Source organism: Magnolia sinica, chromosome 18 (genome assembly GCF_029962835.1).
Source record: "Magnolia sinica isolate HGM2019 chromosome 18, MsV1, whole genome shotgun sequence".
NCBI lineage: Eukaryota > Viridiplantae > Streptophyta > Magnoliopsida > Magnoliales > Magnoliaceae > Magnolia > Magnolia sinica.
In genome coordinates this window covers 36139817-36165337 of record NC_080590.1, presented here as the reverse complement: position 1 = coordinate 36165337, position 25521 = coordinate 36139817, and the positions used below count along the sequence as shown (strand labels likewise).

Here is a 25521-nt window from a genome sequence, read left to right as displayed (position 1 = left end):
GTTCAGGCAAGCGCGTTGGCAAAACCGGATCAAGTCAAGTTGGACCTAACTCAGTCCGACCGCACTCCATGCGCACCTCCATTGGCAGCGTCACTAACCAAACCACATTAACTAAACCATAGCCGATTGCGTCCTGCCGTGGCTGGACGTACTTGGTCCAGGTAGGGGCTTTGTGGGGCCCACCGTGAAAATTGGTTTTACCACGTTGTACATTCAATTTTTCAGATCATCTTACAGAATGAACCCAAAAATGTGGAGAGAGACAAGGCTCAAGTGGACCACACGATAGAGATTGATCGATCACCATTAAAAACTTCTCAGGCCGACAGGAGTTTTGATCAAACTGATATTTATGTTTTTCCTTCTTCCAGCTCTACGTGACCTCATGAACAGGTTGGATGGCAAATAAACATCACGGTGGCCCCTGGAAATGTTTCAACGGTGGCTGTCACTATCACCGCTACTTCCTGTGGTGTGGCTCACTTGAGCTTGGATATACCTCATTTTTTATGTCATACTGAAAAAGTTATCTGAAAAAATGGATGGACGGATTAGATGAAATCCATACATCATGTGGACCCCACAGAGCCCTGCCCGGGACCGAGTCAGTCAACGGCCGGGCAGGACGCAATCCACTCCTCTATAATACTATCTCTTCATCATTTCCTACGCTTTGTAAGAACGCTCGCGTAATTTTCAGTTCAAATCACGGACTCCCAAAGCCACGATCCAGAACGAACTTATTGCACCTCATGGTGGTACGAACCCACACGTAGAGCCCACTTGGGCCCACATATGATCAGAAGCACCACTGCATGAGAAGCATCCTCCGTAGATTGACATGACCCACAAAGCAACCATGATTAGATAATCACAGCCACAAAAATACCGGGACAGAAAAATGGACGACGAGAGGAAAAATGGTCTACCCCGTCCATTTCTCAGGCCCATTTGATCTGTCTTGATGAGGTCCACGAGCAATCCACCGCGAGCCCATCATATCCAACGGTCAATATGATCGGAGTCGGACCCACTTGAGCCTCACGTATAAATCACACCACAGTACAGACGCAAAGACTTCGCACCGGAACCTTACTGGGACTACTGGCAAAAGACTCTTTCTAGATTCCAATCTCTCCCCCTTTCTCTCTCCAAAGAAAGAGAAAAATCTCCACTCGCTCGCACCGGAATCCGCTTTCTCGGGTTTCTTCTTCTCTCTGTCCTCAAGGCAAGAAAACCGGCCAAAAAGTGTGCGCAGGATACTTAACCTACGCACCCAATTCATCCCTTTTCTCCTTTTTTTTTAAAAAAGATCTTACTCTCCAAATCCAAAATGCTTCATTCAACCCTCCATTCCTTCTCATTTGATCCGTAGATACACACAACTTCCATGTAATCGCACCTTCTCTCATCGATAGAGTTGATAGAGTTAACTGCTGAAGGAGGGCATGGCATTCCGGGTTTCTCGGATCTTCGCTGCCTCGATCTTGGTCTGCTTCTTTGCGTCTGCTTCTGGTTCCATAGAGAATTTCCGCCAAGCGTAAGTGATTCTCTTTCTTCTCTGATTCTTGGGTTTTCTTGCATAGTTTCTTTCCTTGGATTTGTGTCGGTAATTGAAAAGATCAAAGAGTTTTTGTTTTTGTTTTTGTTTTTTTGGGCGTTTATGGTTGTGTTTGAGATGCATTTTGAAATTGAAATATGTCTAATGCATTGTATGTTTTATGTTGAGTTCTGTCAATGAGTCTAATTTCGCGTGGTTGGGATGAACAAATAGATAATTAGATGGAAATTGTATATACTGGAAGAGGTATGAAATTCGTTGTGGAAACAATGTCGATCTATTATGCCACTTAAATCTCGTCTGATAGATGACAGCTGTCATCAAAGATGGTTCAAGAATGTAGCTACTAAAGCAAATGTCCTTGTGTGGCGTTTAGAAAATCGCAATGTCACTGTGCATGAATACGCGCGTACATACGGACACATTCTTTTTTTTTTTTTTCTTTTTTTTTTTTTTTTAAGTAACAGAGGTTATATTAATAAAAACAAAGTACAAGAGAAAGAGGGTTCTCCTGCTGAATTAGCGAGAGAGACAACCTCTGATACTAATACATATTACAATCCTATAGATCGGGTAAAACATAACCCCATTCTACTAAGAAACGCTGAACTCTCTGGATTGTTGAACCTGATGTTTTAGAGATCCCGATGAAACATCTCCCATTTCTTTCTTCCCATACCGACTGCCAAACTGGCAACAGACATTCTCCACATCATTGTTCTATGTTTCCCTAATTTTGGCCCAAGCCAAGCTTTTATCAGACCATCTGATGAAGAAGGGAGGCACCATGAAATATTGAAAGAGCTGAGAATTGCTGACCACGCTTGAACAGTGAAAGGACAATGAATGAAAAGGTGATCCACCGATTCCTCATCTGCCATACAACAAAGACATATGTTGGTGATTATCATACCCCTCTTCCTTAAGTTATCAACAGTCAGAACTTTCTTCTTCCCTACTAACCATCCAAAAACTGAGATCTTTGGAGGAACTTTGAATTTCTAGACTTTTCCCATCACAGAGTTTGAAGTTATGGATGAATAGAGAGATTTGACTAAAAACAGTTTAGAACTATCGCACCTCCATACAAGCCTGTCTTCACACGTATTTTCTGGATAACAGCTGATAATACGACTATGAAGAGACACAAATTCGTCGAACTCCCAATCTTGTAAGTTTCTTCTACAATTGATGTTCCAAACGCCTTCGTCCCGAGTCTAGAATAGCAATCAGCCACCACGATGGATCGAAGCGGAGCGAGACGATATATGTTTGGGAAATCATCTTTAAGGGGTGAATCCCCCTCCCAAATGTCTTCCTAGAAGTGAGTTTTGACTCCTTTACCTATTGCAATGCTAATCCCTATGAGAACCTCATTTTCGAAGACAGGATGCCTCTCCAAATAGCCGAGGCTTTGTAAGCCGAAGAATCTCTTGTCCACCATCCTCCCTCTGAGCTCCTGTACTTACTTTTTATAAGCGAATTCCATAACGTCCCATCTTTTGTTCCCAACCTCCACACATTCTTTAATGGTGTAGATCAGTTAAGTTAGGTGGAGTTTGGATGTCCACCGAATTGATTTTTGGTGGGATTCTGATTTTCTTCTTCTTCTTCTTGTTTTTATTTATTTATTAATTTTTAAAATTTTTATTTTTAATCTGGCAAAGTCGTTACATAGGTGACATAAAACTGCAGGTCCTATGTATGGCTGTCAATGGGCTGGGCCAAGGGCCAACTAAAATTAGAACTTTGAATATGGCTAGCCTGACAGGCCAGTTTGAAATTGGGGCCGAAGCTAAACCTGTGCCTGGCCTGTTGACAGCCCTACCTGTGAGGTGAGGCTGGTGTGTGTCAAGGTATAAGATTCAAATAAATTAAAGTAGGCATGTATGTAGGATCAAATAGTAAAAATATAAAAAATAAAAACTTTGAAGGAATTATATACATGTGAAAATTTCATCATAAATCAATGTATTGTGTACTAGGCATGCAAGGTGTGGTGATCCATCATTTGTAAAGTATGATCATTTGGTTTGCATTAAATTGGAGTATCACAAAAAGAAAGTGCCAAAAAAAAATAAAAAATAAAAAATCAACTAAACTAGTTGACAAGAACCACTAAGGGCTACTGAAATTTGTGATTTTGTGTGGCATAAACCTCAAGCTTATGCTTTGTAATTTAAGCCGAAGTCATGGCTAGAGGCTATTTTCGCTGCCTCATTTTGAGGTAGATGCCTCATGCCTCAAGGAAAATGCCTTTTTAAAATAATGATGGCAGGTGGAGTTTAAAATGCGTCCATCCTACTTTTCACAAAGAAGAAAGGGTCCATTCTGTGTTTATGTCACCAACAAATTGGTGGGAATGCATTGCTTCTACAAGTAGTAATGAATACATCCAACTGAACATTCAAAGAACATGGTTTAAACTGTCACATGATATGATTCGTGTTGGACTTTTGGCCCTATTGGTAATGATATGATTGAATATATGCATGTATCATTGATGTGACACTAAATTGGCTAAATATCACACGCTATGGAAATACATAGTATGTATACATGTCGTTCTAGGCAATGTGAGAATGCGTGGCTTGACTTTCTCATTTTCCTTGTTCGAAAGAGCTCTTCCTTTTGATGTGTGTTTTATCCACACGTCCATCCATATGTGCCCTTTACACGTGACATTCAAGTTGCATGTGTATAGGTGACCGGCAACAGTTGTAAAATGTGGTCTCTTGATTACAATTCCATGGTCCACCAAACGCAGGCTTCACTTAATACAGTGTATTTCCCAATGGAAGAATTTGATCCCAAACGTGGGATTAGACAGTGAAATACCATAGTATTTCCAGACATGTAGTCATTGTGCAATATTGCTGTTAATGCCACCTAATGCAATTCCATACCATTTAATACCACTGTCCAAACAGGCCCTAAAGAAGTGGAGGCTATTCCATACCATTTAATACCACTGTCCAAACAGGCCCTAAATAAGTGGAGGCTAAAGACTAGGGCACCTTGAGAGGGGCTTTCCATTTTTCCTCTTCGTTTTCTGAGAATGTCATTTTCTGGGCCAAGAATTTGCATCTGGAACCTTTGAGGCATGCTTTTATTTTTGGTAAATACAAAATCAGCATTGCAGTTAAATATTTTGTTGATATGGTTGACACCACACCCAGCATCATAGATTGGAACTTCCAGTTCTGATCTTTCTTAGCTTTCTTTAATAAATTTTTTAATCATTATACTAGGGGGTAGGTATGGCACATGCACTGAAGTCCTCTACAACACCCGTTTTGCACAGTGTGTAAAATACCTAAGTCTCTGGGGCCTACCATGTTTTAAGTGTAAAATCCACTCCACTCGTCAGATTCTATACTTGATGTTATGTCTCAAGGTAAAAAATCAACTAGATCCACAACTCAGATGGGCCACGCCTAGGGACTGGCGTAAATGGGATGCCGACCATAGTTTGTGTGTGGCCACCATGTGGTGTATCTTTCATCAAACCCATTAATTAGGTCTAACTCACTAGCAGGAAGAGAAGATACAAAAATCATCTTGTAAAAACCTTAGCCGAGCCACACCATGGGAACCTTGCGGTCTTGGGAGCAATTTTACTTTGTTCCCATAGGTGTGGTCCATATGAGTATTTTGATAGGCCGATATTTTCTGTCTAGTTTAAATTATGGTTCTCACCTGATGGATGGAGTGGATTTTACATCTATAGCATGGACCCCACAGGTGTTGCACAATCTCCTTTTCGTGCAGGCTACATGCAGAGACGAGAAGTTGCTGTGGGCTACCACATTAAAAGAAGCGAAGGAAGTAGGTTGAATCTTAACCGCTGAGTGGTATTTGTGGGGTGAAATCTTAACCGCAAGAAGCATGCACATTTTCGAATTCCTAAACTACCATAACTTTATTTAAAATGTCTTTTCATGTCCACTAGAGACACAAAGCCATCAGCCATTGAAACTAATTGCAGGGGTAAAAATGTTCCCCACTATTGGCACTATAATAGAGATAGATAAAAGCAATGTTCATTTCATTAAGTCTATTCCCTGCAAGGATTCTACACTTTAAGGTAAGCTATGAAAGTGCCCCCTTGCAGGGTGGGGGCTCAAGAATCAAATTATTGTCATAGGCCACTGAAGGAATTTAAGTTGAGATTTTGGTGTTAAAAGAAGATATGATGAACATGAGCCCTAGGATTCCTTAGCCCAACTGTTTTGTCATCGTCATTATGGCACGTTATGATGCCCTCTTGCTAAAAGATTAAATAAACTAATACCTTATGGGCCTAAGGACTCTAACCCAAACACATAACTAAGGCCCAACAATGACTCAAACATATGTGGACCACATGGGAGACTGGAGGGACCACATGTATGGCCATAATGTATCAACACTATTGACATTTGAAAAGGAGATTAGCTCCCCAATGTCTTATTGAGACATACCCTCCTTACAACTTAGGGACTGTAAAATTTGATTGTGTTGTTAAGATTTCAACACTTTGGGGACCCTCTCACAAATGGTGGGCAAATAGAATGAAGCCAAAAGCGCTTCATCACATCAAGCATTCAACAGGAGCACTTTCCTTTCATTACTCACAGTCAGAACTACTTAACGAGTGGCCATGTGTGCCCCATTGTGTGATTCAGCACTTCAATATAGCTTTGCTTGATTGTATATTATTTTCCATTAGATTGCTGTGGTTCACCCTTCTTAGCAGCTTCAAGAGGGAGAGGGAGTGAGGGAGGGATTTGTGCCATTGTTCCGATTTTAGAGCTTAAATGGGTTTTAATTTTTTAATAATTTTACTTGAAAAAACATGTTTTTGTCAATATTTTGAAAAATATGCATCTTATACATGTGTTTAATTCAATGCATATTTTGATAAAGTATGCCGGGTAAAATGGTGTTTTGCTAAGTACCATCACTAATGTTCAACAGTCAATACCAAACACCTTTTTCATGTGTCTTTGCATTCTTACCCATTTTATCGGTGCTGGTTTTTCCATTTCATGTTTTAAATGGGTTTTAATCATTTTCCTTTATTTTTTAAAATTTTCCGAGATTTTGAAAATTATGTCATTTTGTACCTATTCCTAATTTAACTCGTATCTTTGAAAAATAGGTCTGTTTGTTCATATTCCTTATTTAACTCATATTTTTGAAAAATACGCTGTATAAATTGGCTTTTGCTAAATATGGTTATTATTGATGTTAATCAGTGAATGCCAAAAGGCTTTTTTTTTTTTTTTTTGTTGAATGCCAAAAGGCTTTTGATTTGCCTTCGCTGTCATTGCTGTGGAACCTTGTCAAATTTTGCTTGATTTCAGGGATGTTTCTAATTGATTTATCAGGGGGAATTCTGGCATATTTAGAACTCTCTACTAATTTTTTGTTGCATCCAACAAAATTGTTACTTTTTTGTATTTACAGGTTTCCTATAGTGGAGCCTGATTCTGGTCATACCAAACTTCGTCTTTCAAGAGAGGGCCTGGAAGCAATAGAAAGAATAACAACCCCTATTGCTGCTGTTGCTGTAAGCCAGATATCCATTTCTTGAGTCTTTTCATGAGATGCCTAGCATAGATTTTGAGGCTCTGTAGCTCAAAATTTTACAGGAAATAAAACAACTAAAATTCAATAGCTTGTTTAGGGGCCTAATTGTGTTCTATATAGCTATTTTTGGTTGCAATTTGTATACCATATGGTTTACTAGAGAAACCATGGCTTTTGTTTTCTCTGAAAACATGTTTCTTTTTGTTGCTTGTATTTTGCAAATCTTCATGCATTTTGTGGGGACTGCACAAACAGAAAGGCGAAAGAAGTAACCAAATTATTTGATTTTTTAGGAAGAAATTGCAAATTTTTTTTTTTTTTCATAAAAAGGAACTTTCACAAATAAACCCCAAAATATTAAGTAATAATAAAGTTTTGGAACTTTCTTAGTGAGTCATCAGAGTTCAGAGCTTTGTTTACTCATTTTGTGACCTGACAATATGAAGTGAATGACAATAGGCAACATGAAGAAGAATAATTTTTTACCCAAAAATGTCCTGAATTGTTTGGCATCGTGATTATGCTTTGTGACGGACATGTCCTTATTCTGTACGAAACTGACCCTCACCTTTATTTGTTTTATCCACCGTTGTTTCTTTTCTTTTTGTTCTTAATTACGTGATCATTAAAATCCTACATCACAGTGATGGAATGTTGAAACTTGATTATTCTCTATATACGTGCATGTATTCATATGCAGCACATGTATGTGCATGCATATACAAACATAGCTTATGTTCGTATGCACATAAATTACACACATTGTCTCTCACTGGAATGGATTCTAGCAGTCAACCTGTCACTTTGAGAGCTGGCAATCTTTGAAAGGCACTTTGGGAGCTAGTAATTGCTCAGTGATTATTTGAAACAGTGTTAAGAATACTCCTTTTGCCACATATTATTGACGTTAACATATAGAATGTAAATAGTTACGTGAATAAGTACCTGTCTACACACATTTATGAAGACACCAATGTATAAACTGGTTCTGGCCAGTCTCCCATTCATTATATGAGTTGGGAGAGAATGTAATGTGTGTATGTGATCCAGGGTTCAATCCCTGGTAGTGTTACCTTTCAAAAAAAGAAAAGGAAAAAAGTGTTCTGGCTATTCTTAATCTGTCACTTTGAGCAATTGTTTGAATTTTGATGTCCAGAAACACTATTGAGATTTGAGAATTCTCTTTTGTCCAGACTATATGTTCTTGAAACAGTTTGTATTAAAGCGGTCAGGTATAAACCAGCCGCAAATGCTTAGCAAACAGTTTAATACATAGACATGCAAAACCAGTCCACTTCTAAATTTCTGATGCAGGCTGAGCTGCACTTTTGAACGGTTGAAAGAAATATTCTCTCTTGTGCTTTCAGCTTGTGCCTGTGTATTTATTTTTATATTGGTGCTGGTCTGATGGGATGACCATCTGGTGCATTTTAGTAGTTTATTATTTGCGCTTTTCAAATGATATATAATTTTTCTCTAGTTATTTCAAATTGAAAATATGGGCAATCTTTGCTTTGCTTTTCATGGTTTCATTTCAGGTTATTGGTCCATACCGCTCTGGAAAATCTTTTCTCCTCAATCAACTTCTTTCGCTGTCATGTTATGAAGGTGAATTCTTCTGCTACCCTGGCTTTTTTCCATATGCATATCCTTGGAGAAAGTGAGTGGTATATTTTTTTGGCCATCTATTTCATTTTGACCTTCAAAGTTCCTTTGTTTGCAGGTTTTGGTGTTGGTCATATGCGTGATACCAAAACAAAGGGTTAGTATATATATGTATTTTTAAAGTAATCTGTAACAAAAGATTTTATTGAAAGAGCCCAACGGGCCAGAAAATACAATGATTCCTGTTAAGGCAATGGATGATAATCCCCTATGCTGAGAAGGTTAAGAGGAGAGGACCCCTTGGGGATCCGACAATGTGGTTAACTTCCCTAGGGATTTTGAGGAAGGAAATGTCCAAGCCACATGAATGAAGCCTTATCCAATTCGATCTGCTTAATTTCAGGGAGGGTCTTTACATCCCAAAACCGAAGCAATCACATTACACACAGTCACCCCCAGCTATTACCGACCCTCCTACCTGATTTATAAAAATTTCAATCCCAATTTTCATAGCAACTCTGCCCTATTTTAGCTTTTGGACCCACCCATCTGGAGAAGACAAATTTTATAATCCCTCGATCATCTTTTAAATCACTACCAAACTTGGATTCCCCAGGATTATCCCTTGAGCTCCCTTCAATATAAGTGTCGGATAGGGTTGAATTCGTCAATAGTGATTCTCCAACATGAATAAGGTTGGATTTTGCAGGTCCCTTCGAATTGTTGAGCAACAAAAGCCAGTTGACAAAGGACCACTTGACTCTCTCAGTAACTTGAGAAAGAGTCCAGAACTTGAAGTCGAAGATTCTCTTATTTCTTTCTTTCCATATGCTCCAAATATTGGCAAGGGGGAGCATCCTCCAAAGGATCATGCCTCTAAAGCTTGATTGAAAGGCCAACACTCCAACCACAAATACGATTTGAAACTGAAGCTGGAAGTACCAGGTCGATATTAAAGAGACGAAAGAGGAAAGACCAATTAGAGGAAGCCACTTTACACAGGATAGAAAGATGGTCAACCAATTCTTCCTCCTCAACATGTGGCAGATTTGGAAGTGACCAATTTCTCTTTTTAAGATTATCAACTGTAAGGATGTTATTTGCCATGGCCACCCAACAGAAAACCTTGACCTAGGGCAGAGGATAACTCCACAATTCTGCATTAGGAGTTAAAAGCAGCACACCTCGTTGACGAAAAGGTCCTTTTGGGAAAAGGACCCACAAGCGGTCATTTTCTTCAGAGGGAATTATTGCAACTTCATATAGGAGAGCCAAGAGATCAACTATCATAAAAAAATTCAAAGTCCATCAATTCTGTCTAAATGCAGATACCACACAATGGTATTATTCTCAATCTCATAGGCATCTTTAACGAGCATGTTCTGCCTTGCAAGAGTGCAAAAAGCTTCTGGAACCTCATAGCTAAGTGGCCTCCTCAAGCCACGGGTCCTCTGAAAGTCACTCTATCACCATATCCCACCTTGAATCGTATTCCTTTTACAAGGATTTGACTCACACCTCAGAGGGTAAGACCTAACTTTGAGATGGCTTTCCAAACAAAGGACCCATTATCCCTTGCGACAGTACCCAGGCACCAGCCTTTCTGCAATTCCCCATACATAGAGGCAATTACTTTCCTCCACAGTGACTCTTGCTCTCTCTTCTAAATCTTCACCACTACTTGGTCAGAAGAGCTCGGTTCCTTTCTTAGTTCTCCCAAGTCTGAGTACCCCTTATTCCTTTTCACCTTTGGAGTTATCTCGATTAACTATATAGAATTGTCATCTCTCCCTCTTCCCTGCCATAAAAACCCCCTGAATTTTTTTGAGCTTACTTGCCACTTTGGATGGGATTTTGAAGAGCAACAGGTAATATTGGAAAGATAGGACTTGATGAGAGTTATATGGCCCCAAAACGAATTTCCAAGCTGCCAACTTTTTCTTGGAGCGCTCAACCACTGGGTCTGAACAGCTAGCTAATTTGATCCACCCCAGAGAGGGAGAGATATTCATTGGGAATGCAGTTGCTCTACAACCAAGGCACGTGGCAAACTCACTTACTTCCTCCACCAATCCCTGCCATAGCACTTATACTAAAGTTAATTCAAAGACCCAAGATGGCTTCTAAGCAACAAAGAAACTTGACGGGCTTGATTGATCTAGGGTCCAGAAGCTTCGCAAAAGAGAATGGCATCATCCACAATTTGCAAAGGGGTGCCTAGATTACCAACATGAAAGCTTTTCAGATACCCGTATTGGACTCACCAATGGTTAGCTTGCATCAACCTTCTACAAGAATCCAGGATAGGAAGGGGGAGAGTGGATCCCCTTGATAGAGGCCTTTATACCTTCTGAAATAGCCTTTGGAGATCTGTTGATCAAAGAAAAATTAAACTGTCAATACGCATGCGTATCCAATTTCTCCAATTTGGGCCAAACCTTTTTTTTTTTTTTTGCAGTAAATATAACAGAAAATGCCATTCTTCCGCCCTGCTGTGGGCTTTTTTCCATGTTGACTTTCCAGATTAAGCCTCTTCCACCATGTCATGGTCTTTTTCTATGCTGACTTTGTAGATTATGCCCAGGGAACCACATCTTTTTCTTGAGTCAACACACTCATTAGCGATAGGTTACCATCCATTATCTTTCCACCAAAAACGCCCCTAAACGTGAGATGATGAAGCTCATTACTTTCAGCTTTTCACTAATACTTCCTCCAAAAGTTTGTACATACTTCCCACTAGGCTAATTGGATGGACATCTGAAACTACCCTCACAACTTTTTTAGGAATGAGCATAATAAATGTAGCATTTTGCTCCTTTATACAATCAACATCTCCCATGGAATTTCTTAATACCTCCATAAAATCACCTTGAATCACGTTCCATTGTTCTTGATAGAATGCCATGGAGAATCTGCCAGGACTTGGTGCCTTGGCCCCCTTAGTTGTAAACTCCACCTTCACCTCTGCCATTTCAAACTCCCTTCTCAACCGTGCTGCTTTTTTTTTTTTGTCAGGCAATGGAAGAATTCAATCACCTCCTGTTCTGTCTTGCCCATGTCCTCAATTTAATCATCACCATGGAAAGCTTGGACAGAGTTCTTCATGCATTGGCAAAAATGGCGGAAGAACACCAAGTTTTTATCAGACTTTCCAATTGGAGCCGTGGATTTGTTTTCACTTCATTCTTCATTCTCTGTGATCATCCTCATCATCTTTGCCTTATCCCAATTAATTAGGGTTGGTACATGAATCCTGTTCCAACGTCATATTTTGTGCATTCAAGATGAAAGTTAGGGCATAAGTTTGATACTGGCTGTCAACCTGATGCAATCCTCCTCCTTTATCCGGGCTAGGGACTGGCAATGAGAGCACAAAACTCCCACAGATGCAATGTAATAGACTATGCGATGTACATGAATATTTCTAAATTTCATCCGTTTATGTTGCAGGAATATGGGTTTGGGGCACCCCTCTAGAACTGGTTATTGATGGAGTAAAAACATCTGTGCTTTACCTTGATACTGAGGGATTTGAAAGTGTTGGGAAATCAAATGTTTATGATGACCGGTAACTTTTTGAGCTCGGGTGGCCTTCGATCTTTTTTACATTATTCTTATTCTTAAGTATGTTTTTTTGACATATTGGGCTTTCGATGTTACAGGATCTTTGCTCTTGCAACTGTTTTGAGTTCTGTGCTTATCTATAATCTGCCTGAAACGGTCTGTTCTGTAACTAACATCTCTAAGTATTTCTACTTTCAAGGAAACACTTCTTGTGAAGTTTTATTTGCCTGTCTCAGCTCTACGGAAGCTTCGTTCTTTTCTGTTTGGTTCATCTTTTTTGTTGCTTTATGTTGTGTGGGTATAGATCCGTGAAGCTGATATATCTCGATTGTCATTCGCTGTTGAGCTTGCAGAAGAATTCTATGGAAGGTTTGCAAATCTTCTTCTACATTTCTCATACATGTCCCATTTTAGGGACTTTATATTTACCATGGAATATTTCTCTCTATATGAATACTAACTTTTCTCCATGGCGTCTCTTCGTTTATCCATGGAAAAATAGAGTGAAGGTAATTTGCTAGACTCTTTTGCATGATTTAGTATACAATTTGTTGTAATAAAGAAACTGTTTGTATGTTTATGAATGGCTGGTTTTTTGCAGGGGCAAGATATTGCCTTTGAACCTGCTAAGCTTTTGTGGCTCATCCAGCGTGATTTTCTACGTAAGTATAGATGCATTCAGCTTGATACTTAATTTACTAAATTAGCTACACTCTTTAAATGTGCTTTAAGTGCTGATTTAATGATAAGGCCTGTTTGGTGGATGCCTAAAAATGAGTTGTTCTTAGTATTAGAGATCCCTCTTAACTCATAGTGAGTTCATGTTAACAGTAATTATGCATTAGAGATTAAGTTCTCGAATACATAATTACTGTTAACTAAGATGAGATGGGCTCATTTTTAGGTGTCTACCAAACAGGGCATAAGTGTTTGCATGTGGGGTAGTGCGGATCAAGTTGGATGGATAGGATATCTTATCTGTTTCGTTTGGTAGGTGTGTGTGTGTGGACCTATGATTGGGCCCCTCATAGGCCCACAGGTACATACACCTAGGCTTTTGTGTTATGGATCTTAGTCTTAACCTCTTTCCTGTTTTATCTTTATATTCTTGCTTTCCTTATTTGTCTCGTCTTTCTTTAGTTTTTTTTCCTCCTAATAAGGGCATATATGTAATTGTACCATTCTCCTTTTGTTATAAATAAAGTAGGGCTGGACATCTCAGCACCATGAGCTTCTTTTCTGTCTCAAATTCTCTCCTCCTCTAATAGTTTTCAAGTAGCAAATGGAAAGAATGGATTAGAAAAAAGCGGGCCTTTGAACGTGTTTCGTCTTTGACCTGGGACTTTAGGGGTCGTTTGGATGCCTGTAAAGTCATTAAGTTTTAAAGGGATTACAGGTAATCGGATTACAGGGCTGTTTGGATGCATGAATTTGCTTGTAAAGGCTTTACAGGAGGCGTAAACAGATTACAACTTGTAGCTGTAATATGAAACCTGACAAAAGGCCATGTTTCAAATTACAGGTAAAGTCTTTATAGCTAAAAAGGCATTATGCATAGTAGAACACAATGGTTGACATACACTCATGATATATGGGGCCCATCACAATGTTTATGGTACATCTAATCTATCCATTATGTGCTTCCCTTGATGCTCTCCCATGGCCCTAAGAAATAGCTTGTAGATTATCAAATGGACCACACGAGAGAAGGATGGGACGTCCACCATTAAAAACTTCCAGATTGCATTTGCGGCACACGGTGATGGGTGGAGGACATCCAATCCCTTTAGTGTGTGCATGTTTTAACACCCCCCCCCCCCGCAAAAAATAATAATAATAAAATAAAATAAATAAATGAATAAATAAAAATAAATAAATAAAAAAAAAATCAATTCCTTGTGTGATTGGTGGAATTTGGAAGGTTCACCGCCCAAGCTCTATCTTTATCCATTGTCCTATAAACAGATTACCACTTAAAAGCCAAATAGAATAGCATAGAAACCTTTTACACCTGAAACTCTTTTCATGTGTAATGTGTTTTCAACTTAAAACTTTATAGGCATCCAAATGACCCCTTAGAGAAACCAAACATCTGACTTGTTCAGATTTGAATCCTTCTAGATGAAGAAACCCAAAAAGTCAAGATCGTCCCCCGTTCCAAACATTTCCCTAAATTTGGAAATTGTCTCTAGACAACTTGTTGGTTATCACATTGGATTTGTCATGGGGTTTGGTGGATTGAAAAAAAGGAGGGAGGAAAAAACAGAGAGAAGGTTGTTATGCATATTCCTATTCTAATAGAAGATCTCGATGTATGCTCCTAGACCTTGTGTATTAAATAAAAGAAAAAAACATAATCTTGGCTACCACGTCTCTCTTAATTTTGACACCAACACCCTATAATGAATGGGGTCCAAATAGTTAACTGTTAGTTAGCCTCCAAAAGCTCATTGGAAACTTTTTCTTTAAGTATTGCTCCATTTACATGAGACCCTATCCTTTTTCCTTAAAAAAAAAGATATTCTAACAACCTCTAAGACCATGGTTCTGAATATCGACATTAGTGGGTGTATGCCCTAGCCAAAAAACTGATACGATATGAAGTCGCGTATCGAGATTTGGCCTGTATCGGTCTGGATCAGACAAATCTTTAGAGAGAGAGAGAGAGAGAGAAATCAAATATTTAAGAATCTTTTACTATAAGCTGTGATGTTGATTTATTTATTTATTTTTGTTATGAATTGTTGATATATGGCATAAATTGATATCATTTATAGCTTATACGATTATCTTCATAAATTGATATCATATATAGCTAATACGAAGTATCGGACTATGAAGTGATTCAAATCATAATAGTCAAAGTGTAAACCACATGTAAGTATGAGTATGACATCATTGTAAAACACATATAAATATATAATTGATATATTCGGTAAAAGTGTTGAAGAGTTAGTCCAAGCATTTTACCTTGTCAATACCAAAAGGATTGTCGAGCATATGCTCAGCATCGTTATCGTCATCTGCGTTGTTGTATTGTCTATATCCACACTAACAATATTGAGGAGGGTAGCCAAATATGTAGCTGTGTCTCATGACCAATTGGCAGTTGTGATGGTGATTGCTACAAATAATCCCTATATCGACCGAATGGGTATGACACCACTGAGTTTGCCCATGGAGACTGTAGGATCTGATAGGTAAGCATAAGGGTAGGCTCCATGATGTCTTGTTAGTTGTCATTATCATCATAATAGGCACGTATCTTCTAACCACTACCACTCCCATCATTACCATAATGTCTCCGAGTTTGACTAATCGCCTTGGAATCATCTCCTTGGTAGCTATGCTCTTTCTACGGTCTCGACTAGAGTGGCTTAGGCTAGGTGCGGTGTTATGTGGATAAGTATAAGTGTTAGGCACTATTGTCTCAGTCTTATTGGCATCATCAACAGGTACATGTGCACTAGTACTACAGCCATGATCATCAAAATCTCAACCAGGACCACCTCTTTCATTGCTACTTCTGTTATCCCTATTAGTCTCGTTCGTACTGCTAGTCCTTCGTCAACACAATAATTGGTTCTGGGTGTCTCGGAGGCTGAGCTGTTTCCGCAATGAGATTTGAGAATTCAAGTTTCTCACTTTCGGCTGCGTTTTCTCTTTCTTCCTTTGTTCAAGCCATAGGAGTATACCGTGATTAGTTATCATCTTGCCCTCTTGATTTCTTTATATATATATATATATATAACGCAACCTCATGTTGTAGTGAATAAATACATTTCTCTTCACCTTTGTCTGCTCTAATTAATTACGACATATGAATGTGGGAGAATTTTTTCCAATTTCTCTTACAACTGGCGAATGATGTTGTCTGACTCCAAATTCTGATTGCAATATTTCGTAGATTATGTGCACATTCACCATAATTGACCCACGGTTGAGTTGCATAGATAACCAATGAATATACCAGTTTATTAAATTGGTAAAGACATACATTTTTGTTTAAATTTTACACCTAGCTTATTTTAAATCTTACATATTGTTTGTTATACCTTGATTGGTTCTCTTTATAACAATTGTGCAAGTAGGTCTCCAAAGCTACCCATCGCTAGTGCATACGTCTCCACCTGTGAAAGATCAAGTAATCAGTACTACAAGTCTACATTATGGCATATGTAATGTATTTCAAAATAAAAAGACTTAATTTGAAGTAGTGGCTAACTTATTTCATTAATAACATCAACTTGCCGATAAATTTTTGGCTCCAACTCAGTTTTTTCAAACCGATAGTAACTTCATTATCCTTTTTATATGTTGGCATGTATAGGAGTGGAGGGTTTAGAAAGTAGTCTACAACCATTAAAGGAGAAAACATATCAATATCTTACATTATATGTCTAACAAAAGTACTAATAAGTTATTGCTCTAAGTATGAACTAAGGAATAGCTAAATAACTGTAACTTTTACTTGCTTCATAGATATCATGGTGAAGAAGTTCATTCCAATGCTTATCTATCATCTTCCAGTAATCCTTGTAGTGTTTACAGTTATGTTAAATTGACAACTTTGCTCTATCCATAGTCTCATAAAGAAAGCCCATCACCGGCATATTATCATCCTCCGGTATTTATTCTCTCTTATAATTGTATACATTTCCATAGGTATGTCACTCACCTTCTTTCCATACATAGAGTTTAACCATTACCAAGATGCAATCATCTCGCTAGGTGCCCCTCTATGATTATATAAATTTCCATAGTTGTAAAATTTGTGGCTAATTATGTCACCTTGGCCGCAACAACTCTTGCCCTCCTTGAACTTCTTTATAAGGACAATTATCCAATTGTGATTGTAAATGTACGTCGTAATCAAGCTTGCCTTCTTAACCAACTTCAATACTCTTCTTCTTCTCAATATCCTTGAGGATGAGATCAATCCAGTGGGTTGCACAAGGCAACCAAAACAAACGAGGCCTTTTCTTCATCAACAACTTTCCTACAGCCTTATATGATGCCTTATTATTAGTGACAATCTGCATCAAATAACTCTCCTCAACTTGATCCACCATTCTATCCATAGGGCTAAATAATATCTAACAATCTTCACTTCATCAGGTGCATTAATGGCTCTAATAAGCACTAGTACCCAGGTGGTAGTAGACCGTGAAATTTATTATGCCTGATTTGGTTGGGCCAGTTCAAACGTCGCACATTATTGTGCATCATCTACTTACTCATATCCTTTTAAATGTGTACATAAGCCCCTACTTCATTTGAATACTCTGTGTCAATGTCATAAGAACTGGTTGCTTTAATCCTAGGTCCTGCAACTGCTGTTGCATTCACAAATACCTGAAAATATGGAGAATCAGTAACATGTGGAGGGATGCTATTATGTAAAAACAATTTCGTTGCTGCCTTTCCAACATTATCTATAATCTTCTTGGACCAAAATTGCCTCAATTTCTTTTTCTTGCTAGTGGCCTTCCTAAACACCATTTCATTACTAGGAGGTTGATGCAGGACAATTAACCAGTTGTTCTAAAAGCTCGAACTATTAGAGTATGGAGAATTAATCCCTTCATCTCATAGCCCAGGCCCCACATCTCACGGGTTTAGGACCTCAGCCGAACCCTCTTTTTGGGCCCCAAATCACATGGGCCGCCCACCCCGAGTGTGTCCCCGCATCCCACGGGCTACCCCACTCGAGCCTGGTGTGAAATGCGCATTAATCACCCCTGGTGAAGAGTCTCGAATACAAGACTTCCCCCGTGGGCCCCAAATCACATGGATCACCCACCTCGAGTGTGCCCCTGCATCCCATAGGCGACCCCACTCGAGCCCAGTGTGAAAATGCCCCTGCATTAGAGGTGCGTATGGCTTCCTCTCATACTCATCGACATCATGAACATTGGGCCGAGTGGGTTGTGGCTTTTGCCGCCACGTGCTAAATACATGACTTAAATCCCTAAATGATACTCCACTGCCACTACCAATCCCTCTAGCCCCACTAGACCCCCACTCCCTAAATGGCGAACTATACTAGTTCTCCTAAGCATTTAACATTGCATCTCATTCTCATGAGCAATTCGTATACTTTTCCTCCTTACCATTATAATCTCCTTATCCGAGTCTTCCTGTAACTCAATGTCCTTATCAACACCTTGCCAAAGTACACCAAACACCTCTGCTTGACATGCATCAAGGGTGGCCTTTTTCTCTTCCTCCCTCGTCACCTTTTTCTAAGTTTTGTTTCATCTGCTCACTCACTTCCTTGGGGACGCTTGGACACCCAGAAACTTTACTCTTTTGGTGAGCCAATTGTTGTTTTAATTGAGTTACTCCCCTGCTCATGCTCCTATTGCATTAGTTGTTGTTTATTGCCTCATATTCTTATCCTGTGTTACCGCCCTAAATCTTCGTTTTCATTCCCGACCATTTCCTGATGTTTAAGGCATCAACTGCCAACTAACAAGACTAAGCATCAACCCAAATCTCCAATAGATAACTGTTCAACTTAAGCTACCCAACCCAAATCTCCATTAGACAACAGTCCACAGTACGTGACACTAAACAATTGCCCATCACAAGGTCCACAACTCAAGTTATCCAATAAACACAACTCTGCAATTAACAGTCCACTCTGCAAAAATGACAAAATAAGAGAAAATTTATAAATGTTACAAACTTAAGAAAGTAATTAATGAAACACATGAGCACATAAAATAACTAACGGTGGGAATTGAAGAAATGAATAGTTAGATCTTTAGCTGCAATCTTGTTTTTTATCAAATTTTTATTGTTTGTTTATTTTATTAAAGTTGGATGTTATTTTTTAAAATTAGTTTTATTGTTTTTATTGAATGTTAGTTATTTTATGTAATAATAATAATAATAAAACACATGAGCACATAAACAATGTGTTTCAAGAAGCCCAAAAGGATATATGAGATTTGACATTCCCCACCACCTGGGAATCGAAACGTATTTGTTAGAGAAACTGATTGTTCCTTTCCTTCCAAATGGCCCAAAGAATAGCTATGAAACCAAGGTATGGCAAGGACCTAACTTTTCCTTTGAAGTGCACAGCGTGCACTCCAATTCAACCCACGAGCAACAGAGATGTTGAACCCTGAATCTTTCATTCAATTCCAAATTGTGAGCACCAATGCCACACAACAATAATGAAAGGCAATGCAATAAAAAATGATCCATGGATTCACCATCTTTTAAGCACATACAACACCCATTAACAATGATCTTGTTTCTGTTTCGCAGGTGGTCTATGGTTAGGATCTTATTCTGACCCACTAACCAAGAGACAACGACTACTTTAAAGGAACTTTTCCATGACCAGTTTGAAGGATCCAGATTCACTTCTCCTTTACCAGCTCCCCCTATGTGAAGATAGAGAGCTTAACTGAAAAACTAACATTCTTTGCCATTTCCATATCCTTTTGTCCGTATTATCAGAAATAATTTTGACAGCTTGAAGGTGCTCCAAAAGCCGAGCCAAGTCTTCCATCTCTCCCTCTCTAATACTGTCTAAAAGTAGGTGTCCAAACAATTTGGCCTCCTAAACTTTCAAAACATTCCACAACCTTTGCATGAAGATGGGATTCAATGCTTTGGAGAGAGGGAAACCATCTAGAAAGAAGGCTGCTTCCACTCCACTCATCTTCCCCAAACCTTTTTTCTTTTTTTTGTTTCTGCCCATTGCCAACTGCAAATCCATAATAGCTTTCCAAGTCCCTGAACTTATTTCTGGAGTAGCACCAACTGTCTTCTTGAAGACCGTATTTCATCACGATCAGTTTTCTCCATAAAGAGCTTTCCTCTTCCCTAAAGTGCCACAGCAATTTTACGAGCAAAGCTTGACCCATGAGACTGAGTGATTTTATTCAGGCTCCCTCTTAATTGTGTCGCAGACTTCTTCCCATACACAAAATGATGTTCTTCTCATCTTCCGATCTTTGTGAAGGAAATTCTCATTCCTATCTTTCTAGTCTATAAAAGACACTCTAGTATATTTAAAGAGCAACACATAATATATTGCAATGGAAGATAGGGCTGCTTTAATGAGAGTGATTCACCCACCCAGTGAGAGCTACCCCCTTTTCCATATTGACAATCCGTGCTGCATGACTATCCCAAAATACATGATAGAGAGACTTCCAGCTTTGCACCCTAACATTGAAAGTGGGAAGATCGACACATGATTCTATATTGAGTTCCATTATCTCACTTTTAGAGATTTTTAACCTTCAAACTGCCTCGAAGCATCTCAGAATGCATTTCAAATCCACTGCCTGTAAAGGATCCGCATTGCATGGAATCAACGTGTCGTCCACAAATTACAGATGAGATAGTTTGAGATCTGATTGGTTCACCCCTAACCCCTTTACTACCAAGCCTTTCGATCTTGCCTTTTCTAGCATTTTACCAGGCACCTCCACCACTACAACAATGAGAAAAGGGACAACCTTCCCCTGCCTGAAACCTCTGGAGCATTCAAATTAACCTTCTAGATTTTTGTCACCGCATTATTTGTTCCACTTTACTTTTCTCTTGTAATCATTCTGGAGTTCTTTTCTTCAAGCTTTATATCTGACAGTAAGAACCCTCCTTTCTTCCTAGTCAATTTCCTAGAGCTCAAGAAAAATAATAGCAATCACTACCACTTTCCCAAAGTGGTTGGTATTCCAAGTTTTTAGTTTCTCCTTAAGAAGCCTGAGTTTCATCATCAGTTTTGGCCTAGATTACCTCCTGACTGGAATTCTCTATGTGAATTCTTTTGATGCTCAAATCCTGCCTCTTCCTGTTAATATTAGTTCAAGGGAGAAAGGGATTGGAGCCCACTTATCCAGTTTAGAAGACAAAATTATCAGAATTTAGTTGGGGACACACCATTTGCAACACTTCTAGAGTAGACATCACCGGATTTTCTTGATTATTGAACCAAGTTTGGGCTGCACATCCAAGAGGATCTAAGAGGGCATTTTTTTGAATCTATTTGGAGAAATTTAACATGCTTCTCATCATCCTTTTAGATCCAAGCTTTTTCACAAGGAAACTTGATGATGTTGAATTCATCCTTCCATGCACACCTACCAGCCCACCCACCCACACACTATGGATGCGATCCCATCTAATTCTATCCACAATTCTTCCCACTCATTTGGATCATTTGTCGCATATACCAACATCATAAGCAAAATAATCTAATGCATGGTGACTTGTATGCGTGGGGCTAATTTGGACATCAAGCTTGCACCCTCTTTCCCTTTTAGAGATCTTGATCTTCTTTAATGATAAGTACATGCCAATGAATCCTATATCAATAGCAAAGAGGAAAGTGAAAAGTGGCCCAGAAAATAAGCGATGTAGATAAGGGTACTACAAACTGTCAGGCTTAGCCTGTTCTATGCAAACACAGTGGGCCCACAGAATAGATCAAAACACAATTGGAGTGATCAATTCCGACTTCTTTTTCTTTTTGATTGGTAACCTTGGTTTGAACCATCCATGAAGGCCTGCTATTGTCTCTGCACCTCGTATATTCAGAACCCTCTCTTCCATCTTGGCCAATATCTGGCTATTCTAGTTCCTCATCTGAGACTACACTGACAATTTGCATTGGAAAGTAAGTATATTTTGTTAATGAGTAAGGCACTAGAGGTCTCATAGCCCACATGGCTAGAGAATGGGAAGTTGGAGTTCATAGCCTGTGTGATGTTTAAGCACTTCCATTTTTGAGGTGCCCAAGAAGAGATCGTGCTTCTCCAAGTGGATGTGCATTACATGTTTATACTGTTTTCTCTTCTCTCTCTCTCTCTCTTTTTGTGTGTGTGTGTGTGTGTGTGTGTTTTCTTGCCACCCATCTTAGAAATTTATTTTCAAGAAATGTTTCTTTGCTGTGTGAATTGGCAATATCTGATCTATATCCTTTTTTAATAGATTTTTTCTTTTCCAAGCTTTGTTGCTTTTCCATTTATGAGACTTAGTCACTGGTTGACATGATGTTGGTCTACAGAAGGAAAATCTGTGCAAGAGATGGTGCATGAAGCTCTTCAGCGGGTCCCCAATCATGATGGTTAGTTTGAGCTAACACTTATACCCATCTCTGCTATGATGTCTATTTGCATCCCTATTAAATAACACTTTTATGTCCTATCAAATTACATTGGCTTGATTCTGGATGGTAATTGTGACTGCAGGTGACAGAAATATTGATCAGGTATTGCATTCTGTACAAATTTCTTTTCTGTTTGAGTAAAGCAATTGTACTGAGTTTTATTTCCTTTTCTATATTTAATCAGGTAAACCAGATTCGAGAATCCCTTGCAATTATGGGTGATAACAGCACAGCCTTTAGCTTGCCACAGGTATGAGTTTGTCTTGGTTTTCTTAATTATGGTTTGTTCTCTCTACCTTCAAGTTTCATTAAAGAAGTTTGAGCAGGTGGTATTCTATTGTGTTTACTATTTTAGAGCCCGAATTCTTTGGTGCCATCTAGGAAAAAGACGGGGACGAAAAAAACAGCAAATAATGGGTTTGGAATTTCTACCTAATTCCAAATTCTCAATTTGGCAGCCAGAAGTGCCTTTGTCAGTTTCAATCTTTTCAACCAGATGGTGCTCCTTCTGCAAATGTGAACTTGTGCACTTATGGGTTTTGGAAAATGTTATATTTTAATATTTTCTAGATTTGGTATCAAACGAAATAGCACCTTAATGCCAGGTACACCACCATGGTAGGTTAACTTCCTTCACGCGTAAGTTGTCAAAGCCAGTTAAACCATTGGATATTCACCAAGTTAGGCCAAGTCTGCATTTGGAAGGTTGAATCCAGTGGAAATTGTGTTCAACTGTTTTCTTTTCTTTGCCTGGATCTTTTGGATTTAAGGAAAGGAGATATAGAAACGATATAGGAACTGTTGGACACTTTGTGTTTGCCTGTTTGCTATTCTTCTGAAGAGGTATTCTTCCACATGATTATTATTTCATTTAATGAACATCTTAACCATTGTTCTGAATTTCTATGGCTGCTCTTTTTTGGTATATACACCAAATACCAACAGCATTTTACTTCAGGCAAGTTGCCTTCATTTGGCATTGACACTTCTAATATAGTATTGGGTAGAGCTATGAGCTGGTGTCAATTCTTCGCATCTTGTTACAGAGCAAATTTTCTAAAAGGTGTACTATTGAATAGAAGGATCCACTGAGCTTATAGCCCCAATATCGCCCTGATCAGATGATTGTAGCCATTCTAATAAGCATCTGCAAAATGGGCAGTTAGGCATTCTACTGTTAAACTCCATTTTGGATGCACTTGTTGTACAACTGTGATCATCTAATCAAGTTATTTTAGGGCCAGGTGCATTCTGTGGTGAAATTTTGATTTCCAGGACTTGGGTCATAAAAGTAGTGTCTTTTAGATTCCTTTGCGTATCCCACAAAAAAGGCAAGGAGCCTATCAAGGTTCAAATTCAGTCAAATCAGGTTTCACTATGTCAGGACATCCCCAAATCACCATATATCTAAGTTTGTGCATACGCTCTGTCCACAGCTCAGATGGTGTTTTGGAAACTGCTTTGGTGGGAATCTTGATAAAAACATACATTGCCATCTTCAGAGCATAATTCCAAAAAGAAATGGGTAGAGACGCATTAGGCATCATGGACCTTACCATATTAACTGTGTATGGTTCTGAAAAACTCTATTTTGTTGAGGACTGTAAGGTGTGGTCCATCCTCCATTGGGCGGTAGCTCCTTCTTTCTTTAGAAATTCTTTGAATTCGTTCGATCGATATTCTCCTCCATGATTGGTCTTGAGTACCTTTTTTTGGTTTTTGGATTTACCCAATTGTTTTTCTACTAAAGCCTTGTACTCTTTGAACTTGTCAAAACCTTTAGATTTTCTATGGATCAAGTACACAACCAAAACGGGAGTAGTCATGGATAAACATGACGAGATATTCAAATCCTCTTATCTAACATCGAGAGGTCAACATACATAGGAATGGATGAGTTGGAGCACGTTTGTGGATCTCTTCACATTTCCCGAACAAAGGGTTTTCTGTTCATTTTACCTTGTAGACCCACTTCACAAGTTGGTAAAGGTTCAACTGAAACATATGAAAGAGGACTTTTCACAAATTTGTGAAGTCTATCTGCATTGTCATGACCAAGACGAAAGTGCCAGGGAAGGAAAGAATTATCTTGGATGGAGGAACAAACGATATCAAATTCAAATCATTAACTAAAATTTCAGGTGTAGTAAGCCATTTCTCAAAATAAACACGCACAACTAAATGAAAAAACTAAATAATTACCGAATGCAAAAGGTTTAGATATCGTTATAAGATTTTGTCTAACGTTTAAAAACAATCCACCAAGTTTCGAAGGAACATGTCGGAAGAAGTAGAGGAGATGATGAAATTGTTGGAAAGGCTTTAACAAGTCGTATTGGTGGTGGGCGAACAGGATTCTATGGTGTGGATTAAAGAAAATTTTGGGAAATTCTCAATCAAATTGTTTTATTAGTTCATTTTTGGGTCCTCTTCGAAGAGTCATATTAGCCATACATTGTTTGTGTGGCATTATAAAGCCAAGTGGTTGGTGAGAAGGAATAAGGTGTTAACGGTTGATAATCTTCAAAAGAGACGAATGATTCTGCCAAATGTATTTTTTATGTATATGCAAAATGAAGAAATGGTGGATCATCTTTTTTCTTTATTGCCCTTTTGGAAGAGAAATATGGGAAAGTTTTTTTTTTTTTTGGTTGAATTTTGAAATTCTTGGGTCTGGTTAGCATCTATTGAAAGCTTCTTTTGGGTTTGACATGGGGGAGGCATTGGGAAGGGAAGTTTGGAAGATTTCTTTGGTGGCCGAAATTTGGGCAGTATGGGATTAGAGGAAAAACATGTGTTTTCGGAATAGGAGTAGTCAGGTTTTGGATGTATTCAATAGGGCTAAAGTGAATGTATAGAAATAGGCAATAGCTTTTAAAGCTATAGGATTTTAAATTATTTTATTTTATTTTATTTCTACTTGGTGTTCTTGTGTTTTCCTTCTTTCTCTTTTGTATGTTGCATTCTTTTGGCTTCAACCTTGCAATGATAAATCATTGCCTTCCAAAAAATAAAAAAAGAACCCCACCAGCTTCATGACTCCCATTGAAATGACTTCAGTCCTATCACCTGATCC

The 25521-nt window shown here is 38.7% G+C and overlaps 1 protein-coding gene across 1 annotated transcript in view; it reads left to right on the top strand.

The window, feature by feature from the left end:
- Positions 1-1069: 1069 nt before the first annotated feature.
- LOC131233380 (uncharacterized) overlaps positions 1070-25521 on the top strand; it is a 31399-nt gene continuing 6947 nt past the window's right edge. Inside the window, exons 1-12 of the mRNA XM_058230071.1 lie at positions 1070-1540; positions 7013-7115; positions 8674-8743; positions 8859-8897; positions 12194-12311; positions 12406-12463; positions 12612-12676; positions 12810-12816; positions 12909-12969; positions 22344-22403; positions 22528-22547; positions 22630-22695. Of these exons, the coding sequence (XP_058086054.1) occupies positions 1449-1540; positions 7013-7115; positions 8674-8743; positions 8859-8897; positions 12194-12311; positions 12406-12463; positions 12612-12676; positions 12810-12816; positions 12909-12969; positions 22344-22403; positions 22528-22547; positions 22630-22695 (759 nt within the window). The 5' untranslated portion in view covers positions 1070-1448. The remainder of the gene's footprint in view (positions 1541-7012; positions 7116-8673; positions 8744-8858; positions 8898-12193; positions 12312-12405; positions 12464-12611; positions 12677-12809; positions 12817-12908; positions 12970-22343; positions 22404-22527; positions 22548-22629; positions 22696-25521) is intronic.